Source organism: Miniopterus schreibersii (assembly GCF_964146895.1).
Source record: "Miniopterus schreibersii genome assembly, chromosome: 5".
NCBI classification, from domain to species: domain Eukaryota; kingdom Metazoa; phylum Chordata; class Mammalia; order Chiroptera; family Miniopteridae; genus Miniopterus; species Miniopterus schreibersii.
In genome coordinates, this window is record NC_138106.1 from 41,711,240 (window position 1) to 41,735,010 (window position 23,771).

General features: G+C 36.8%; 1 protein-coding gene across 3 annotated transcripts in view; it reads right to left on the reverse strand.

Annotated features, from left to right (window-relative positions):
* Positions 1 to 23,771, reverse strand: part of FGF12 (fibroblast growth factor 12) — a 441,503-nt gene that overhangs the window by 143,897 nt on the left and 273,835 nt on the right. For all 3 annotated transcript variants that reach the window (XM_081139424.1, XM_081139423.1, XM_081139422.1), the window contains one exon: positions 1,916 to 2,019. In XM_081139424.1, the coding sequence (XP_080995550.1) occupies positions 1,916 to 2,019 (104 nt within the window). The remainder of the gene's footprint in view (positions 1 to 1,915; positions 2,020 to 23,771) is intronic.

The following is a 23,771-nucleotide window of genomic DNA, read 5'->3' on the forward strand; positions in this document are numbered from 1 at the left end:
AATCTAGGTACCCCAGGCAGGTAACTCAGCAAACAGCTGACGACTGGCTTTACTAATGTCTTAGCTCCTTTACAAAAAAGCACCTACAGGAAGATTCTCTTAGTAAGAATTTCTCAAAACCTCTGATGGGCTCAAGCCGTGCGTCTCTGAAAATGCTGCAGAGTATATTCTTTAGTCATCTCATAATGAAAACCCAGCCGCCTCCCGGGAACTCTGGGACTGCATCCAACAGGGTGACCCCTCCACATTTCTGCCCCCTACACACACACACACACACACACACACAGGCTCTTACACAACTGCCTCTTGCCTATAGTACCACTGCCAGACTTTCTGTGTTTTTCTTCCTCCCAGACCTTTGGAAAGAAACTCTGCTCCAAAGAAATAAACTCTACAGTTTTGTGAAATTACAACCAGAATTATGACCTTTTAAATAATAATAAATAATGACTTTCTAAATATAAATATAAATGTAAAATACTCAGCCTTTAACTGTTGACCCGATGATTGATTAAATCCTTAAATCACAGCTGTCCTTAGATCATCTCCATGTTATAGCTTGTAGTACATTAAAATTTTTAAAACAGAAGTTTAAGAAACTGGAATTATTTAAAGTAACAACCTGTTATCTTGCCTTTTATTTTAATTTTTACGTTTAACATATAGACTCACAATACCTGACATGAAGAACTGTTAGAATTATGACACACCAAGAATAAAAGCCCATTGTTTTGACCAAAAATATATTTATCTTTGAGTATTATTTTGAGTAGAATCTGTTGGAAAATGTATATGTAAACATCTAGTACATAAATGCATATTTAGGTCTGAATATGTTCAATAGTAAAACGGTAACTTTAAGAATTCTAACATGAATGACAGATATATTACTAATATGAAGCATAGTATACCAAAGATTCACTTAATTGAATACTGAAAAAGTTTAATAGACATTATTCAATAACTAATTTAGAATCTAGTAGGCATAAGTGAACTTCCTGAATAACCTTGTGTTATTTACTGAGAACACAGAAAGTAAGGGTGGAAACCTGTAACCATGATGTTCAAGGATATTTCTTCGTGAACGACAAATAGACAACTCCCTTATCAGAGAACAGAAATTATATATACACAAGATTCAGTGCAGCCACATCCTCTCTCAGTGCATAAATTATTATCTTGAGAGCGAGACAGAATGTCATTAACTGCTTTCAAGTATGTCAGTGCTGATAACCTAGTCACTGATGTTAACTAACTTTATCAGCTTTGGATTTAAAAGAGGCATCAGACAACATCATTTTAAAGGTTCAAAAATTGTGTCAAAGAGAGGAGGTGATTTGCCCAAAGGGATAACTTCAGAGTAACTGAAATGCAAATAAAGCTCAAATATCCCAGCCCTTACTCCAGAGCTATTCCACAAATTCACATTGCCTGCAAAGTGGCCAGTTACCCCAGGAATTTGACATATCAGGTACTGCACAGACTTTATTAAACACAATGAAAGCATGACCTAATTTTAAAAGTTCTTCCTGCATACTAAGACAGAGAAGACTCCCAGACAAACTGAAGAAAGCTTCCTAAAACATCCTGTGTGCTTAAAGAAGAGGTAACAGGAGAAAGGAAAAATGACTCACTTCTGATATTAAATAGAAAGGTAAAATTAAAAAAAAATAGTTTATCCTCTGAGAGCGGAAGCTAAATGAAGAGAATTTACACTGCATGGAAAGTAACTAGCTCTTTCTCAACAGGACAAAACCTTTAACATTCTAAATTATAAAAGCTTCATAATAACCGTGACACACTGGGTCAGAAATGATAAAATTATGTCAACTTCCAATTTTTTCCTGAAATAATGGAATATGGTTACTCCAAAGCCAGTTTACACACACAGACTCACACACGATAAGGGACTTACTGAGCTGTAGAGATAGCCTTCGCCATTCATGGCCACATAGAGGCTGGCCTTCACCCCCTGGATGGCCACCACACGCAGGCCCACGGGAATTAGATTGAAGAGGGCTAGAGGGGAAAAAAGACAGAGAGGAAAGGAAATAAATCATCTTGTTTATTAAGAGGACTCGTCTGAGAATTAAAAACTATGAATTGAAATTGATAAGGGGGGGAGAGAGAGAGAGAGAATCCTAAGGATGGGGAGAACTCACCCTTCTTGTCTCTGCACCACCACTATGTGGGTTCAGGTGAACCACATAAACTGATCTGTACCAAAGGGGCTACATTATTAGAAGGTTTCTAAGGGCCCCACCCGGATCTGAGAGTCCAAGATCTCCCCTCTGCAAAATGAACATATATTCAAACAGTGTAATATAAATGTTTGTTTTTTACAAATAATTTAAACCAAAATTTTTTCAATAGTGGAACATATTTGTAGTCAGAAATGTTAGTAAATTATGATCTTTGTAACATATGCCAGAAGTTCTTCCTTTGTTCTTACCATTGTCCTTGTGGTACTGAAATAACTCAAGAAGGACAAGACCTTAGAGTCTAGTTGGGGAGAGAAAGCTAAGACATATGGAATCATCTGATACAGTGTATAATTTATGTCTATAATTAAATGTAATATATGCATTCTATATATATATTCTCTACGTTACAAAGTTCAGGGAAATGGAAGGTCTGTATGGAATGAAGTATTCAGGAAATGTCTTACACAGAAGATGGGACCTGAGCTGACACTTAAAGAAAGAGCAGCAGTTGAGTGAGCCAGGGACAGAAGGACATTCAGTGGGACAGTAAATGAGGTGGTTCTGCAGGGTAATAGGTGTGTACAGGAAGAGACTGGCAGATTGGAAGATTTATTTCATATTGAGGAGAAATGGAAAAGAACACCATGTAGATAAAGTAGGGATAAATGACTGAGATCCTGGCATCCTCATCTTAGAGATCTAGACTTCTCTAAATGGGCAACAAGAAGCTGACATACAAAGATTCGAGCTGCAAGATTACAAAAATGTGTGACTTGCAGACAACATAGTTTCTAAACCCACCACTCAGAAGCTGCACGGCTTTGAGCTACTCATGTCACCTCTCTGCTTTAGTTTTCCTGTCTGTAAAATGGGCGTAATAATCTTCACTGCACAAAGTTGACAGAGGAACTAAATGCGTAATCATGTCCTTGAAAGTGTTTCATACACAGAGATGTGGTCTCTCCATATAAAAGTTATTTGCCATTAATATATAATTTCCTGTGTGTCAAGTTCGGTTAGCATAGGGTCTGATTTAAAAACTCATATCACCCCAGTAATATTTAGGTTTATATTCAGAAGGTTACTTAATACTTTAAAAAATAATACTTCATATTTGTGCAACACTTAACTGTCAAAATGCCAATAAATCTATTATTGTATTTGACCCTCAATCACAAACACTAAGAAGAATTTAGGACAGAATGATTATCCTAACTTTTAGAAGGACAAACAGATTCAGAGGGATACCCAGGTAAAACAGCATCTGAACAAAGCTCTTCTCGATCTCTAATGTGGTTAGCTGCCCAAATTATCATAGTTCCCCTCGTAAGTTTAATTTATCCTAATATCTTTTCTTACCTTCTTGCAAAGTAATACAGGATTTAGTTATTTCCCTACATGCCCTGCAGCCAGCTGTGGCTGTGGACTCAGTACTGCCAGTCAGATGTAGGCAGAGGGTCTCTGTATGCATGAGGACCCCTTCCCTACAAACAGCTTGTGTCTCCTGCCCTGTTCTCACCCCTTCACCTTACTGCTGTTGGAACAGGGATGTGGCGGCTGGATCATCCCAGGTCCTGAAAACAGGGGCTACTCCTGAGGGAGCGGTGGCGGGCGAGCTAGAAGGAGTTGGGTCCCCGAGGACTTTGTGGAGCTGAGACACCAGTCGTGCATTCAGTTACCTAAGTCTGGCATTTATGTGGGAAAATAAGTCCTTGTTATTTTAGTTGGCGCAACACAGAGCCAATCCTAATCCTAACTGACAGAGATCGGTAATGACTGCAGTTAACATGGAAGATACAAAATAATGTAAGACACTTATACGCTGTATGTAGATGCATCCACTGGAAAATATCAAGTTCAACGACAATTCTTAAGATGAAAGTAATGACATGAAAAATTGTGCATAATGTCTTTCTAAGGTAAAGATTTCCCAGGAAAAATACAAGAATGTTGGTTCCTTTAACTGAAACAGAAATAGAAAAGCAACTATAAAGATTTATCTATTTGAGGAGAGTGAGAAGAATGAGAGAAAATATCTGCAAACCATATATATGAGGAGTAAAATATCCAAGATATGTAAGGAATTCCTCCAACTCAATAGCAAAAGAACAAATAACCCAATTAAAAAATAGGTAACAGGTCTAAATCAATGGTTCTACAAGGGTGATATACAAATGGCAATAGATGCATGAAAGTGCTCAATATCATGAATCATCAGAGAAACACAAATCAAAACCAAAGTGAGGTACAGTATCACCTTATACCTGCTAGGATGAACACTATTTAGAAAATCAGAAAATAAGGGTTGTTGAGGATGCAGAGAAACCAGAACCCATGTGCACTGTTGATAGGAATGCAGCCACTACGGAATAAAGGTTCCTCAAAAAATTAAATATAGAGCCACCCCCACCATATAATCTAAAAATCCCACTCCTGGGATATTTCAAAAGAGCTGAAATCAAGATCTCAAGAATAATCTGCCTTCTTATGTTCACTGCAGCATTATTCACAATAGCCAAGATATGGAAACAAATATCCATTACTGGATAAAGAAAACATGGTATGGATATATAATGAAATAATATTCCGCATTTAAAAAGAAGACAATCTTGTCCTACACAACGACATGGATGAATCTGAAGGACACTACGTATGCTAAGTGAAATAAGCCACTTCTAAAAGGACAAATACTGCCTTATTCCACTTACATGAGTTATCTAAAATAATCCAACTCATGGAAGCAGAGAGTAGAATGGTGGATGCTAGAAGCCAGAAGGAGAAGGCAATGGGTAGATGTTCAATGGGTATAATTTTTCAATTATGCAAAATAAGTAAATTCTAGTGATATGCTGTACTTACAGTTAACAATATTATATTATGCACTTAATATCTGTCAAGAGAGTAGATCTAACGTTAAGTGTTCTTACCCCCTCTCCACACACACACACAAGCAAAAGGGCATGAAAAAACTTTTAGAATTGGTGGGTATATTTATTACCTTGAATGTGATGATGGTTGCATGGGTGTATGCATATGTCCAAACTCATAAAATATTATACATTAAGTATGAACATTTTTGTATATCAATTATAGTTCAACTAAGCTGTTCTTTAAAAAGGTAATAAAAGAAAATGGTAAAAAAAATTAGTACAGGAATCCATACAGATTTGCAATGCACTGGAAGGATATTCTGACCGATCTCTAGATACTGGGCTCAGCTGTGTGACTTGCTTTGGCCAACAGTGTGTTAGTAAATACAAGCACAGTCTTGAAGAAGAACTGATCTACTCCTATTTGTGCATTTCCTCTCTTCCATTGCATTAAGAAGAACATGCACAAAGTAGCCTGCTGATCCTGGGAAAAGTATGTAAGACACCTTGAGCATAATAGCGTGGCCTCAGTAATCTAGCCAAGGCCATTCTAGATTAACTGATAGATAGCTGACCTTCAGATACGTAACCCAGAAAAGATCAGTAGGAGCTGCCTCGCCAACCACAGGAATGAGACAGAAGCCCTTGCTGTTGCATGCGTTGAGGCTTTGTGATTATTGGATACATAGCATTATTGTAGTAATGTATAAATGAGCAGAAAAAGTTATTTGGGGAAATGGGTAGTGGATCTGAAATGCCCTGAAATCTTATAACAAAAATTCTCAAATTTGATTAACAATCCTCAACATGAATATGCAATTGCCAATTATATACTATGAAGCTAAAATAAACTTTTATAAATTAAAATATAATACTAAAGGATCAACTTTGATTAATCATTCTATAGGATCCACTGGGTTATTTTTACTACAGAGAATGTATTATAAAAGTGTGATCATATGAAAAGGGGCTCAAACAATATAAATACAAAATAATGCAAAGGAAATGCATAGAATCAAACAGTTAAAATATTTTAATATTTCTCCAGATTTTATAAACTTTGTGATAGCTTTCATCTTTAAAATATAGTCTTTTTGTGATTTATTTTCTTATCCCACTCACTTTTGTACCTAATTTTCATTTTGTCATGCTATATTTATTTTTCAAAGGGGTTCCCTAAAGTTATATAAGTGTAGGACCTACAATACTTAAGTTAGTCTCAGAATGAAGTTTCAATGGAAGGAGAGAATGAAAGAAAGTAACAAAGGAGAAAGATAAAACTAAGAGAGATTATTACTTGAATGCCTACTTTTTTTTCAGGCATCATGCCAGGCATTTTGACATACAAAATATCATTTTTAATATAAACTATATATATATGACTGCTTCTCTTTATTTCAGGGTATAAAAGTCCTACCTTCTTTTTTGGGTACAAAGTGGGTAAATAAAGGAAATGAAAAGTGTCATCCTAAACTTTGGGGTAACATTCCACGGCCTTAGTTAACTGAACTCTCATACGGCACTTTGTAAATATCTTGATAATACCCCTGATTCAAATAATTTATTCAAATAACTTATTCAAATATTTACTGAGCACTTACTGTATGCCACATGTCATGCTCAGGCCAGGGAAATAGATGTATCCAACAGATGTGGTCTCTGGGGAATGACCTTCATCTGTAAATCTCTCTGAGGCTCCTACTATCCGGTGGGCAAGCTGAAGGCCCTGGAAACTGGTACTACTATCCTCGATACCTTGAATAGCATCTTGGTCATAGAAGTCATTACTCAATATTTGAGAAATAATGAGTCAGCAGTGGTTTCTCTTTAAGCTTGCTTATTTATAGCTTTTCTAGATTACATTTCCATAATCAAGCATTAAAAAAAACCCTGAAGGCCCGGCTGGTGTGGCTCAGCAGTTGAGAATTGACCTAGGATCCAGGAGATTGCGGTTCGATTCCCAGTCAGGGCACTTGCTGGGATTGTGGCTCGGTCCCCAGTCAGGGGCGTGCAGGAGGCAGCCGATCCATGACTCTCTCATCATTGATCTTTCTATCTCTCTCCCTGAAATCAATAAAGACATATTAAAAAAACAACAAAAAACCTAAACACTGCCCACACATAGAATATATTCAAATGTAGAATTGAAAGGGACAGCCAGAAACCCTACATAATACAAAGTTTGATAGGGCATAAACATAGGATGCATGCGGCCGGTGTGCGAGATGATTCATGTTTTGTGGGAATGAAGGAAAAGGGGAGACTTTGGGGAATCTTACACCAAAGATATTAGACATCTTGTAAAATTATATTGGACTAGAGAAAAGCAGTTCGTAAAAATGCTATGTGCTTATTCAATTTAATTTCTACCTAACAGAAGTTATCTCATTGACAATAAGGTGACAATCTGAAGCACATCTGAATGCACATAATGTGACTACCAGTAAAGATGAAAGTAGAGAGAAGAGAAAAGAAGGGAGGGAAGGAGAAGTAAAGCTCATGGCAACCAGTAAAAGTTCCTTTTCAACAGGCAAATCCAGTATGTTCCCAAGAAACTTCTAAGGACGGACTTCTTATTGCTTGTAATAATGAACAGCTATAAAAGTGCAGTTGTATTTTAAAATTCTGGGTTGAATTTGCTGAATAGGCAATAAAAATGCATTTTATGATCCACTAAAAACACAAGTAAATTTATAGTGGAAGATATTGAGACAGGATGGAACTATTTGGGGTTATAATCTGTGCACTACCAATACAACATTGTCTTGAAGATTCGGTATCGTTTCCCATACTTCAAAATGTTCTCAATAAAGATACTTCATTAGAGTGTGACTAATATCATATTCTAAAGTTGATACCATGTTATTTTCCCCTTTAATCCTAGTCTCTTGCAAAAATATTTGTAATTGTAATGTTTACAATAATATTTGTAGGCTGCTCAATTGATTTCCCATTAGTCATGAAATTAATATTTATTTCTGGCATTTATTTATCATTTACTAAGGTCAACTTTTCTCCCTATCTGTTTTTAATAGGAAAAGGATCTTAAGGAACAGTCAACCAAAGAGGAAATAGTATGAGCTCTTAAATCCTCCAATGCAAAAGTGGTAATACGCATTATGGTACAAAAATATTAAATTTTTAAAAATCTGGAAGCTATCAAAAGATTATAAAATCCATGAAATAATAAAATATTTTAATTAACTACTTGATGGATGCAAGTCAATAGAGTTCTTCTCCATTATTTTGTATTTATAATCTTTGAATAACCTTTTATATAACAACAATTTTATAATACAGTCAAGCAGATTAGTTGTTCCCTCTTCCCAATTCCAGAGCTTTTCATACACAGCATTTATCACATTGCTTTTTCATATTTGTTTGTCAAAGTCTCCCTGAAAACTAAGAATTCTTCAAGAACATGAAATATTTCTTTCATCCAGACTGCACTGAATAGAAGCCTAAACAATGTGGTCATTAAATTTAATTCTCTAAAACAGCATTTCTTACAGAAATTATGGGAAAGATGTGCTTGTCCCTACTTTAGCTATTGAGTCAAGGAAACAAGACTGGGATGAAGACTGAACTTCAGTCCAGAAGACAGAGCTTAGGCCATGATCCTTCTCCTAACATTGAACAGCACTGTGACCTTTATGATGAAGCAATGTAACCTCAATGACCCTTAGCATCTGCTCTGAATGCTTTACTGGCATTATGAAGATCAATTAAAATAACTTTTTATAAAAAAACACTTGTTAAATAATAAAAGCAAAATACAAAGTATCATTATTGTGTTGGTGGTGGTGGTTGTTGGTGTTAAACTTCCAAATCTAGAGCATTCACAATGGGTGAGGGGTAACGGGAACCTGGGCCATCGTTATATCATGTTTTAACTTAAATTCCTTAATATGTCATGAGAGAAAATGCATTTCATCTTATATATTTGAGATCTAGGAAGCACAAACAACTATGAATTTTAAATAAAGCAATAAAAATAATGTAAAAAATCATCATACTTTTGGCTATGTTGATACGATGCTTTCAACCTGTTGACCCACTTTATAAACAATTGGTCAAAACAGTTCAACTGTCTGATTTATTTTCCACATTGAATTTAGTGATTTGTGAGACTGATTATGGTTTGGGGCTTAGGGACTTAAAATTTTTCTTGTAAGCATTGGCTAATTGCAAACATGGTGGATTTTCTACATAGTGAAAATGAACAACATGACAATCCCTTTCTTTGACAAACGCTAGTAGAAATGTTTGCTTTCGCTCTAGTAGAAATCCTACCATTGGTTCTTAATCCTGATACTATCATATAACCTTTCCTGTGTTACTTCAGAGAGGTTCAGAAACTTAAATAATTAACAAGTCAATTCAATGCGATTTTTCTTCTTTCCTTGAGATGATAAATGAAGCATATCACTATCGATAATGAAAGCAAATGCCTGTCATCACTCATCCTCTGCAGCCAATTTGTCTTACACAGGCTTGTCTCACTGCCCATTCCAAGAACCCAGTGAATAGCACAGGTGCTGTCCATAAGATCAATGGGCAAAAACATCCTCCAAGAAATCTCTGCATGTTTTTAAGCTTTTAGATTTGTATCTTCCACAAATCTTTCCTCAAACGTTATGTTGCCCAAATGGACAGTGGCCGATTAGGTTTATTCATTAATTCACTCACAAATATTCCAGACATTGTGCTAGACACTTGTAACACAGTGGTATAAAAGACAGGCAGACACGGTACCTGCCATCATGGTGGCCAAAGTCTAAATTTAAAAAAAATAAATAACTCCACACATGTGCTCTGAATCCATCTTTACAGATGAGGGCACTGAGGTTCAAAGATGTGGTTCCCCAGGGTCTTTAAGTCCACCAAGAAGAGATAGGATATGAACCTAGGTTCCAGTGGCAATAAAAAAATTGTTGCTCTTAAAAAATAAAAGAGGCCCTGGCCCATGTGGCTCAGTGGTTAGAGAGTTGGCCCATGCACCAAAGGGTCTCAGGTTCGATTCCTGGTCAAGGGAACATACCTAGGTTGCAGGTTTGATCCCTGGCTCCCTGTCAGGGCGTGTGCAGGGGCAACCAATCGATATGTCTCTCACATTGACGTTTCTCTCTCTCACCCTCTCCCTCTCTCCCTTCCACTCTCTAAAATCAATGGAAAAAATATCTTCGCGTGAGGATTAACAAAAAAAGAGAGAGAAATTCTAATAACTACAATCTAAGCAGTTGTAAAAAAAGTGAGAAAAAAACAGAACTATAATAAATACATTTGGAAGCCTTAAAAAGACTGTTTCAGCCAAGTTAAAATGTCCCACCCAGAAAGTATAAAATCTTTAGTTCTTCTTAATTAAAATTATACACAAACACAAGCAAACGTGCTTGAGATGGTTTAGATCTATGCTCAACCAAAGCTTTGCACTTCATTATCATTAAATATCAAAAGGAGGCGGTTCTGAAAATGTACGCATATAAAATACTGATGAGCAATTCCATTTAAATAGAAGAAAGTCAGTGAAATAGCAGCAAAGAAAACATTCACAATTCCACTCAAGTTATGCTGACATTGACACACAGTTATATTTCCTGCTCATAATTTAAATATATACAGGATGAGGCAAAAGTAGGTTCACAGTTGTGAGTGTGCAAAACAGAGTTTATTCTTGTATTATCATTTATTAATTATTGTATTATTTTCCATACAAACTGTAAACCTATTTTGCCCCACCCTGGATATCAGTTTCATTCCATAAATATTTCTTTTGAAATAAACGTGGTAAGATATTTTTTAAAGAAACAAAGGGGGGATATAGAATTTAAAAATAAGATGATAATTTTTGTCATCATTCTCGCTTAAAATCTCTCCATCTCATTTCCTGTTACACATCCCTAGTTAGACTTTTTCCCCCCATAGCACCACATTTCACCTATCACTCTTTGCAACTGCTCAATAACTTTCATTGGTTCCCCATGCCCTAAAATACGATGTTTAAACTCCCCCATGTGTCAGTTAAGACCCTCTAAAATATGGCCCTTGATACCTCCACATAATCTCTGCTTCACCCAAACTGATCAGCTAATTTTCCCCAACACGCAGGAGCTTTCTCTACCAGGTGATTTCGTGCCTCCTGATCTGAAATGCAATTCTCCTGATCTTAGTTTACATGCTTTGTTCCTATTCTTCAAGATGTCATTTAAAACCCACTGAGCACCAGAGCTTTGGGGAATCTCTCTCATCTCTGAAATCTTGTGATTTTTCTGTACTAAGTTTTTTCTTACATAAATATTCAACCTCCTCTACTGTTCTGGGAGCATCTAGAAGGCAGGAACAGTATGGGAGTCGTCTTTGTAATCCAGTAACTGAAACTGAGTTGGCCTTCAATGTGCTGGTGATAATGAAGACGAAGTATACATATGGCAGTCATCTGTGAAACACCAATCATTTTGTGTAGCTGCCTAAGATCATGTCATAAGAAGACATTTGAGGCTAGGCCACAATGGATGTGAAAACTTAGTGATGTCTGCCACAGACACAGGAGAGGTACTTGGGCCACTTCTTTGTCATCTGCAGCTTGAGGGCATCTTTTTACAATAAAATATCACAAAACATTTCATAAAAGAATAGCAATTTGCACTGTACTTTAAAAAATGTCTTACTGCATAACTCTGTCTCAAAGTGTTTTGCTGTTGTTGCTTTTTAAAAAAATTCCGACGCCTTTCCATGCCCATACCAATTAAATAAAAACCTTCAGGATTGAACCTAGGCATCAATATTTTTTTAAACTCCTCAGATGATTCCAATGGGCACCATTGTTACAAAGCAGTTTCACATTCAACAGTTCTGGGGTAGTTCTAACAAACTCCCAGGTAATGCTGGTCCTTACCAACCTGCGCAGCCAATGGTCTAACGCTAAGCGTGGGCAGCATGGGCACCTCCTGCAGCTCACTGGAAGCGCAGAATATGAGGCCACACCCAAGAGCTACTGAATCAAAACCTGCAGTTTAACAAGATCCTTGGATGATTACCATGCACTTGCGGTTTGAGAAGCACTGTTCTAGACTGGTGATTCTCAAAGTACGGTCTTGTGAACTTGTTAGAAATACAAACTCTTCAGCCCCCACTCAGACCTACTAAAACAGGGACTCTGGGGATAAGTTCCCCAAATCAGTAGTTTAACAAGCCATCCAGGTGACTCTGATGTACATTACAATATGGGAAGGAACATTCTAAAAGAAATCACTGTTCTTACACTTGAATGCACTTTGAAATCATCAGTGTTATTTTAAAAGAAGACCGAAGTCTGGATTCCAGCCTCAGAGATTCTGCTTTTATTGATCAGGAGCAAGACTTGGGCATCAGGTTTTCAAACTTACCCGAGTGATTCTAACGTGCACAAACCTTGGAGCCACTGTTCTAGAGAACTTGGGCATAGGTGAGAGGTGGACTGTCTTCCTTTGCATCTTGGTAGGACTACCCCTGCTCAGATTACCAGCAGAATCAAAGGCCTGAGGACAGTCCATGCGTAACTGCGCTCATTCTAACCCCCTCAGAGGGAAATTCCAAGTGCAGTGGGGTTTAATCCTGTCTAAACCAGACTTTCATCTAATTCCCCCGAAGATACGAAAGGCTGGGTCTAGAACCTAAAAGTGCTGAAACTGAAGAGAAGTTGCCAAAAAGGCTTGTTATACAATTCTTCAAAGCTCTGCTCAAGTCCTACATTTCCCCTGAAATTACTCTTGATCATATTTCAGCCAGTATAGATTTCTCCTCTTTAGACTTTCCAAAGCATTTCCTTCCCAGAGGGCAAATGCGGTATTATACACTTTGGTCTTTACATATAATTCCAATTTACAGATGAGAAACTATGGCTTCAGAGGGCTAAGAAAATAGCCCAAGATTATACAGCTGGTAAGACGAGAAATACCTACTGAAATCCATAACTGTCACTAAACCCCTATGGGCTATTCACCTGCCACACTGCTTCCCACTTACCAGGACTGATCCCTGGCACACACTAAAGGAACCATGAAAATGTGCTCTTCTGCCAGTTCCTAAGTAAGAAGGCACAAAGCTTTATTTAGGATATTTTTTAAAAATTAAATTATAATACTATGGAGTGGGCTTAGTAATGCTGTACTGACACACTTTGACATTGGTTTCCTCTTCATTCTGTGTCAGTGCCAGGGAAAGCAGATGTTCCAAGTGCAACCTCACTAAATCCTGACTGGATGCCTGCCTGCTCAGTACCACTCTATCTAGACTACTGAATAATACATGAAAATACATACACGCGCACACACAAACACACATAATACACACCTCAAACTTCCTAAGTCAGATATATGAAACAGGGAACCACGTTAGTTAAGATCTTTAAAATGATTGTTTAATGGTTTACTATTTCCAAAAAAATGTTTTAATTTACAGTCTAAATACATCAAGCATATTGAAGAAAAACCCTCTCAAGTTTAATGTTTAGCCACTCCAAGGTAAAACGCTATAATATTTTATAAATAAATCACAGCCCCTTCTTAATGCTTTTTGAAAGTGTTGTGAGAAGAATGCAAGGGTATCATTTAGGGCATGTTTATTATGCACTGGGAAATATTAACCAGAAAAGAGAATCTGGGGCTTCAGTATAGAGTGGGTAAAGGTATTAGCTCTGGAACAAATAAACTCACTGAGTTCAAATCCTGGGTCTACCATTTAATATCTGTATGACCATGGGCTAATTATTTAAACTTCCCATGCTTCAGTTTACTCACCTAAAAAGGAGGAATGATTACTGGACCTGATATATAGGATCGTTATGATATTTAAATGAGTAAAATTTATAAAGTTTTCATACCTGTACCAGTTCCTTAGAAAGTACTCAGTAAACATTAGCTATTATTATCTAATATACTCCAAACTCATAGGTTAAGAAATCATGCTTGGCACACAGGTGATCATTTTATTTTCCAACTCTCTCATTGAAAATATATAGTTCTTTCCTTATACTTCATAGTAGCATGTGCTGGAAAACACCAGTCCACATGAGAATGAAGGGATGATCTACCCCTTACTTAGTTGGTGGCTACAGACTGAATGCCTGAGTGAACCAGCTACATATAACAAACCCCACTTCCATTAATTACTATCTACATTAACTGTAAGAATGCAGGCAATCTGTATAGCCTCTCAAGGAATAACTTGAGGAAGGAACACAGGATATGGATATAATAGAACTGAGTTTTCTTTACCGTGAGCAAATCAATTCATACTCAGGGCCTGAGAACCAGGCAATTTCTGGGGCATTTTTAATAATCTCCAACTCATCACAACTCTAATACTATTTACCACTACTTCAAGGACCCCTCTCCCCTACTTTTTTTTTTTACTCTCAAAGCTTGAGTGTATATATTTCTTTTTCTGCAAAATAAGCTTAAATTTAGCTGCTGGCCCTAGTTGAATAAAAAATGAAGCACAGTCTCCCTCTCTTATGGGTTAATGTACCATTTATGTACCTTCAGAAAATGATGTCCCTGTAATTACCACTATGAATATATACTCATATAACACTTTGAAGGTATATTTAATACTATGAATACTTTTACTGTTATCGCTATAGACTAAGCGCATTCAATTTTGTTTTCATGATGGAAAATGACTTCCTTACCTCGCCTTTGAATTCTCTGAAGTTGTCTATCATTCTCAAAACAAAATAAAATGTGATCCAACTTGAATTAATCCTTCGAACTGGGTGTTGTTTTGACAAATTCATATTCATTTTTGATGGGCTTGTTCTGTGAATTGAGTTCCACTCATTTATTCAACAGGAACCGAATACCTAGTATGTGCCAGGCACCATTCTCGATGCTGCAGCTGTAACAGCGCAAACTGCAGACAAAGCTTCCTGTTCCTGTGGAGCTTATATTCCATTTTGGCCTTTCAATTTAAATGGTAGGCTGTAGTATTGCTACTATGAATTAACTTACCCATATCAAGTAGCAAGGCCTTATTACAAGTCAACTCAGAGATCAATCAGGCATGGCCAATGCCCTTAAGAAACATATACTCCAAAGGATGTGAATAACTCACATAATAAATACATACAAATAACACTGCATAAATATCTTAAGAGATGTTCATGTGTGCAAAGAAAAAAGCAGGATTTCCAGTTAAAGAAATCAGAAAAACTTTTCAAAAACAAAAGCAGTTATTTTTGTTTTTAGATGATATAATCAGTGTGTATGTGGGGGGGGCATAAACAAGTACGGAATGAGGAAAATGTGTGGTATATATGGAGAGCATTTTAGAGGAGAAAGGACTCAATAAAATAAATAAGTGTATTAGTGGTAAGTGTTCTGGAGGGAAAAAATCAAGTTGCCCAGGCGAGTGAAGTGTTTAAGGTGGGGACTGAAATTTGCATAGATTAACCAGAAAAGGCCTGCGTGAGAAAAGGCCTCACCCTCGAGAAAGAGCATGAAGAAGAGGAGGGCGCGGGCTATTTCAGTATCTGGAGGAAGAGCATCCACGGAATATGTGATAGCTGGTACCAACATTTTGAGGAAGAACAGGGTGTGTCGGAAGAACAGGAAGAAGACTAGTCAAAAGAGGAAAGAAAACAGGATAGGTAACGGGCGGGTTTTATAAAAGCTTCTTGGTCAAAGGATAAGATCCGGCTTTTATCCTTAATAATATGTGATGAAAGGGAATGATCAGAGAACTGAATTTATCTGACCTATGTTTTAACCAGGTCACTCTGGCTGCCGTGAACAACAGACTGAAGGGGGAAAGCCCTAAGTAACGAGATCATTTAAGAGGCTACTGCACAAGTCCAAAGATGAAAGTAGCTTGTACTAGGTAGATGGCGGCAATAGGGGTATTGAAAAGAGGTCAGATTTTGTATAGATTCTGAATGTTGACCGAATTTACTACTGCTTTCAAATTCAATGCAAAAATTACTGTACCATCGTCTCTTACAATTTTGCTTTTTTTTGCAATGTGTTTAAAAGGGAAAGTTTCAAGTATTTTTCCGGCTGTCAAAGTTTCAGATCTGTCAGGAATATTGGAGATAATCTTTTCCAAACACCTCATTTTAAAGAGTAGAAAAACCAAGGAACGGAAAGTTTACATGACTTAAACAAGATGACACAGCTAATTAAGAACAGGATCTGGACTGGAAACCAGGTCATCTGACTCATAGCCCAAGCTACTTTGCCTTACATTGAGTGATATTTAAGTGGTTTATACTTCTCCTTTGAAATTTTATTCAGTTATTTTGATTTCACAAACACCGGATGACAGCTACAAGTATCCCAAACTCAAAAGTCTTCAGGGCCTATGCAGATAAGAGGAAAATGTGGGGCATCCACTGTTTGATTACATTAATTGAAACATATCTGTGTAGGCCTCTAGGTCGGGATCTTGGAAATTGGGCATCACTGCGCTGGCCACAAGGGCAAATAAGGATGATACACTCTAACAGGGTAAATATAAATGCAGATAAGGAACTGCAGTAGGCACGGGGTTCAAACACAGCAGAGCAAAATAAGTGATCAATGCGGAGTTTTGTGTGGGAGTGGCAGTTGGGGAAGGCCTCAGACAGACAAGGGGTAAGAGTTGAGAAGGGTTCTGAAGGGGAAGGTGGCTTAACAGGTGGGTAAGACTGGCGGTCATTCCAAGCAAAAGGAATTAGCATGTGTAAAAGCTCAAAAACATAAAACAGTGTAGAATAGGCCAATTTATATCACTATATATGTTTGTGTAATTCCCCAAACTTATGTCTGATCACACATCTGTCTAGAATTGAGCTCTGACTCTCTCCAGAAAATAAGTAAAAATGGAACAGATTCCACACATGCTTGAGATGCTAGAAAGTCTGAGTTTCAGTATGCTTTTCAATATCCCTGCTTTTCCTACTCTGTTAGGAATTAGGTACTCAAAGAACTAAATATGACAGTCCCAAGACAGAGACTGCCTTCATTAGCAAATGTGGTAACTCCAAACCCTGGGTGCAGAGGAGAGTTACCAGTTATCCCTCCCACAGTACATCAGAATCATCTGGAGGACTTGTCAGAGCAGATTGCTGAGCCCCAGCCCGGAGACTCTGATTCAGCCCGTCTAGGGTGAGGCTCAAGAAGGTATATTTCAAATAATTTCCAGATGATGCTGATGCTGGTGGTCTGAGGACTACACACTTTATGAACCGGTGACTTAGAGTACTCTTCAATACCCCCAGTTTAAGACCTTTAAAGTCTTTCATGTTAAAATAGCTGCCACCACTAAGAATTTTACTTCTGTTTCAGTGGCCACTGTGTACGAGCTCCTTATAAACAAGGACTCTCACCCTTACTGATGAGACTCACAACCACCAAAACCAACCGACAACACTGAACTGTGTTTTAGGCATTATTTTAAGCCCTTTTCATGAATCAACTCATTTATTCTACCCAACAACTGTATGATCTAAGTACAATGATGATTCCTCCTTACTAACTCAAAGGTGCATGATCTCAAATCAGCCTGGATTCAAATTCTGGCTCTATTATTTATGTGTGTGACTCTCTAGATCTTTATATACTCCTTGAAAATAGCACATAAGGATTTGTAAACAAAGATTTCCTGCCAGTAACATAACTTTCAGAACAAATGGTATTTATGAAAATGGAATCTGTCAGTTCTTCTAAGCATATATAAGCATATATTCATTTTTATAAAAGACTAAAAGAAAGGTTATCAAAATCTTAGAGATTCTCTGTTCCTTTCATTTTGTACAATAAGAGATTGTATAAATCTGAGAAAGTTTATGTGACTTGCCCAAGGCCAAGCACTGGTCACCTCACAGATCCCAGGACAGGCTAAAGACAATCTCAGTCCTCAGTTCTTTCTATGAAGACACTTGGTTAAGTAACTCCCATAGTATTCATAACCACTATGTATACTGCCTATAAATATGCCCATAAAAGGTCACAGAGTAAGTTGGAAGGAGGACAATTTCAAATTGCTCATGTTTTGCTTTATTGATCAGAGGGACACATTAGGGCAGAAGTCTTAGGATCAAAAAGAAATAAAAGACCAATAAGAAATTAAGAGGCCAAGGTAAAAAATAAGTATGAGGAGAAATTCCCTTTTAATTTTATGTGAATGAGTAAACTATTCCAGGAAACAGTTGCTTCTTGCTCAGACTCTCCACAAATATTATTTGGAGGAACAGTCTTTAAACTTAAAACACAATCAACAAAAACACATTCCTCACAATTGTCTATTACTTTACTTCTAGCTATTAAAATCAAAAGGCAACATTTTTCTTTTATTAAAAAGAAATCAAATGAAGTAACTGCATTTATAAGCTAAGGCTGAATATGAATTTTGCTCCTGAAAAGATATGCCACTGTAAGAGTAATGACATTTCATCTACCAGAGAGCTGCTCAGGGTTATGTAAATAACCCTGCTTCAAGAAAATCAGCAGGATAACACATGCGTTTCTTTCTCCTTTTATCCAACTTTAGGAGCAATTTCACACAAGTTGATGACATATTCTTAAAGTACAGATGACACTAGGAGAAAATAATGTCCCTATAATTGGATATGGCATGGTCCTTAATCTCCCATGAGTACTATAACATGTATGTATACTTAAGCAGGTGAAGGAGAAATAACCCCTTGTCCAGAAATGCCCCTTGTTAGGGGATTACACATCTTTATCATTCTTTGCAGCATCTCTATTTCCTTGATAAGTTTTCCCAACTAACCATTTGGATCATGTTTCTGTTCATAGTTTAGCAATACAGAGCTTCTGTTGGCTTTGGCTGTATCTATATACTTCGCTGTATAAAATATCATATGTTTGGTTTTGTACAAAATATCGTAACGTTTGCTATTGTATAGAAAACATAACTGGATGACTAAATTTTTAAATTTCCAATTGGATTTCTGAAACTCAGGTACAGGCCATTTCGAAAAATGTTTTCCTTCATGCTGAACTCATAGAGAATTTAATATATTCATAAAATCTGAGGAAACGCCCGGCCAGCATGGCTCAGCGGTCAAGCATTGACCTAGGATCCAGGCGATCGAGGTTCAATCCCCAGTCAGGGCACATGCCCGGGTTGCGGGCTCGATCCCCAGTCAAGGGCGTGCAGAAGGCAGCCGATCAATGACTCTCTCATCATTGGTGTTTCTATCTCTCTCCGTCTCCTTTCCTCTCTCTGAATTCAATAAAGACATACTAAAAAAAACCAACCCGGAGAAACTGCATTTGTATTTATAATTGGTATTTAGGAACTAAAAATATTAGAGGTCTAGAATCAAAATAGCTCAAGAAATAAATTCCAAATTAGTTAAATATTAAGTATAAAGATAAAACAATACTAAAACAAAACTGAAAAATATTTTAAAATAATATTTGAATGAGTAAAGCCTTTCTAAATAGTAGGAAAAAAGCTGAGGGCATAAAATCATATTCTAAATAAAAAATTAAATAAAGCATGGCTAAAAAATTAGAGTTAAGCTAAAAGGGGAAAAATATTTGCAACTCACATAACATAGGGGTGATTTTTAAAATATAAATAAATTTCCTACAAATGAAAAATAAACATTTTATAAAAACAGATATAAAAAGAAATTTTGTAAAAAGAAGTGTAGATGGCTCTTAAAGTAGATGTACAAGTGCTCAACCTAACACAAGATAAGAAAAATTAAAGTTTATATTTTTAAGCAACAAAGAATCAAAAGTCTGATAACACATTTTGTTGACTAGAAGGTAAAGAAACAGATACTCTGTGTAAATTTGTTTGACAAAGAGCAAATAGATTTCAAAATTATAAAAGCACATAAGCCTTCATTCAGCAATTTCACTTCTGAGAATCCATCCTATAAATACATTTGCACACATGCAAAATGACTTATGCACAAAGACATTCTTTATAGCACTGTTAGCATTAGTATAACATTAGAAAGAACTGAAATGTTCTTCAACAGAAAATTAGGTTGAAAAATTATCTCATTTAAATATGTGCTAATGTAGAAAAATCTTATAGATGCAACATTTTAAGTTAAAAAGGGTGTCGAACAAGACATTCTATAGAGGTATAGATAAATAGTATTGTATAGGTTGATAAATGCATAGATTATATGTGGAAGAATAAAATGTGACCAAGTAGAAGACAAGGACAGAAAATGCTTTTGACCCTTGTCAGCGCCTTCCAGCCACAGAAACACACCCACGGTTGAACAAAGTCGGGATTAATGACTCAGAGCCAAGAGGAAAAATACACAACATGGCAGAACCAGGATGCCTGAGTAAGAAGTTGTAAAAAAAGGACTTTGGTCAGGGCTATGGGATTTTTAGGGAGGTGCCAAGAAATGTAGATTTACTCTGCTTGGATGCCCTAAGGAGGCAGGCGTAACTTCATGATTGGATATCTTAATAAATTTTATCTATAAAGCAAGCAGAACAGTACAAGGTAAAGCTGTGCTTGAAGCAGCAGCAGCCACTCATATAAGCCGGATAAAGAAATATTTGACTTTTGTAGACTGGACACTATTCTTCTGTTCATCTGTGTTCAGATGTAATGACAAGGTGGTCCCGTTTCCCGATCCACCTGGACCCAGCGCCTTGTCTGGCTGGGTGCTCTGGGGAACTGCTCCTGCTGGGCAGAAGGTCACCTAGGCCGCGGGACTGGCCCTCGGGGACCGCTGTGCTCCTCAGCTGGATATCCTTTTGTGCCTTCAGGATTTTATGCCATGTGCTTATCTTACCTATTCAAAATAATCTTTAAAAAAATCTCAGAACTGCCCTGGCCAGTGTGGCTCAGTTGGTAGGAGCATCATCTCGAATACCAAAAGGTTATGGGTTCGATTCCTGATCAGGGCACATACTTAGGTTGTGGGTTCAATCCCCACTCAGGGCACCTCACACAGGAGGCAACCAATTGATGTTCTCTCTCACATGGATGGCTGCCTGTTTCTCTTTCTCTCTCTCTTCTCCCCCCCTCCCCCTGCCACTCCCCCAATCTCTCTCTCTCCCTTTCCCTCTCTCTAAAAATCAATAAGTACGTCCTCTGGTGAGGATTTAAAAAAGAGAAGAGTCTCTGAACTGAAGGAGACCTTAAAAATCACTGACTTCTGAGACTGTACCAGCCACCACCACCTTCCCCTCCCACACCAAGGGGGTTTTCTTGTAAAACCTCTTTACTAAAGCAAAACATGGGGGGGAGGGGGGAATCTAAAATAATCCTGGAATGAGTAACGCCTTCCTAAATAGGAAAAAAATGCTGAGGGCATAAAAGCATATTTTAAACAAAAAAAAAATACATAAAGCATGGCAAAAAAAATTTAGAGATAAGCAGTAAAAAGAGTAAAAATCTTTGCAACACATATAAAATAGAAGCGCTTTTTAAAATACCAGCTCTATGTGCCAGTGCAGCATCTGCTTGCATATCTCCAGTACCACTCTTGTGCTAATTTATCAGGCAGCTCATTCCACATCAAACGTCTCTCACTATTTTTTGTTCAGAGGAAATGAGAACAATGCATTTGGTTATAATATCTTAATTGTTTTCACCCCAGCATGTTTGACCTCTTCAAATGCATCTTCTCCTCTAGTAACTAGGGAGCAGAATAATTACCTTTCTAATTTTATGTAAAATATTCCCATTAATACTCTCCAAACTGCGATTATTTTTGTGGGGGTGTGGGGGCGTGCGTGCCAGTGTTCCAACAGGGTTTTGCATCTTTTGTTGCCATTACATTTGCAGAGATTCTTTATCTGTTACTGCTGACAAAGCCATGTGTTTTTGTCCTCAATTACATATAATTAGTCTTTTCTTCAGGAACAAAAGAACAGGTGTCCTTATCTATTCTATGCAAGATACCAAAGCAAGGTTGGTTGAACCTAACGATGTTTGGTGAACCAAACAGCAGAATTCTGACAGATGCTCATAGTAACAAGATTTTTTTCAAACAATTAAATGCTTTTACGCCTGCCCACACAAAGTGGAGAAAAAAAAGGCATTTTAACATTTTAGAGGCTTATAATAATTTTCTATTAAAAAATTGAGTAGAATTTACATCTTTCTTTGATGTCTGACATCCCCACTCAGAAAATGTATAAATAAAAGTTACGCTTTCGTTGAAAATTTTTCATTGAAAATATTGGGAGGGGGTATCAGAAAAAAGTACATTAGTCAAAAAACTGGTGAAATCTGAACAAAGTCTAAAGCTCAGTTAATAGTATTGTGGCAGTATTAATTTCCTAGTTTTGATAATTATACTATTGTTACATAAATTGGTAGTATTAGGGGAGCTGGGTGAGGAGTACACAGAATTCCCTGTATTTGTAATTTTTCTGAAGTCTAAAATTATTTCAGAAGAAAAAGTTTAAAAATATTTGGGTAAGAAGAGTATATAGCCAATAACCTAGATAAACTTTTGCACATCTGTACAAGGAGACATTCATTCATTCGTTTCATTTTTGTTGAGTACATACTATATATTAGAGAACATTCTAGGTTCTAAAGCTACATCAAAGATCAAAACAAAATCTCTTCATTCATAGAACTTACATTCTTCTGGGAATAAGATCAAAAATAAACAAATAAACAGCAACAAAAGATATGTCAGGTAGTCATGAGAGCTACAGAAAGAAAAAAAAGTAGGGTATCAGAATAAAGAGCGCCAAGGTGAGATGTATAATTTATAAAGGATGGTTTATAAAATATCTTGGCAGCACTGTTTGTAAGTGCCCTAAAATAGAAAAAATAATTATCCACAAAAAAGAGAATGGATAAATATATTGGCTATATTCATGAAATGGGATACTTTACAAAAATGAAAATATATAATATAAAGCAAATATATAACTATATATGCATCTCATAACCATAATATTGGGAAGGAAACGTACATACAATTTATGTACAGTAATGGTCTCACTTATAAAACATTTAAAAACATGCAAAGCAATATTATGAATGATTTAAGCATACATATGTCAAAAAATGTATTTATAATACAGTATGGACATAAAAAATGCCTAATGCAGGATGGTTGTTATGTCTAGAACTGAAGGAAAGCAGAACTCCATCAGAGACAACACAGAGGTTCCACATGTATTGCCAATTTTAACTAAATTTTAAGCCAAGGGCTGGGTGTCCAGTTGACTTTATCTTAGTCTTATTATTTTGTGCATCTAAAATATTTTTTAAGACCAAAATGTCAAAAAGTGTGGGCAGTAGTTTATCTTAATAAAAAATAAGATATTTTAAATTTGTAAATTTAGACAGCTTCTACAAGTATCTGACAAAATGTTTCACCTTCAAAGTGTATGTGTGTGTTACGCATGATGCTATCACGCATAGATACATATTTTATTATACATGTATGTATGTACATGTGGGCATGTATTTACACTAGCAAATGACCCAGCATCAGCAGAGAAAGCACTTTCAACTCTTTTTCTAGCTACAGTGAAGAAAGGACTTGTCTTAGTTGACCCCACACTGGGCTTCTTACCCCTGCCCCACAAGTCATGCATCTGCGGGGCAGCTGTCTGGCCTACAGCTGCATCCTATGGAGCTGAGTATGGCTACTTGACTTCCTTGGGGACTGAATCTATCTTCATCAATTTATAATTTTTCAACATTTTTTCTTTAAAGTGGAGAGGATAGTGCTGACAGAGGATATTAATATTATTATCTC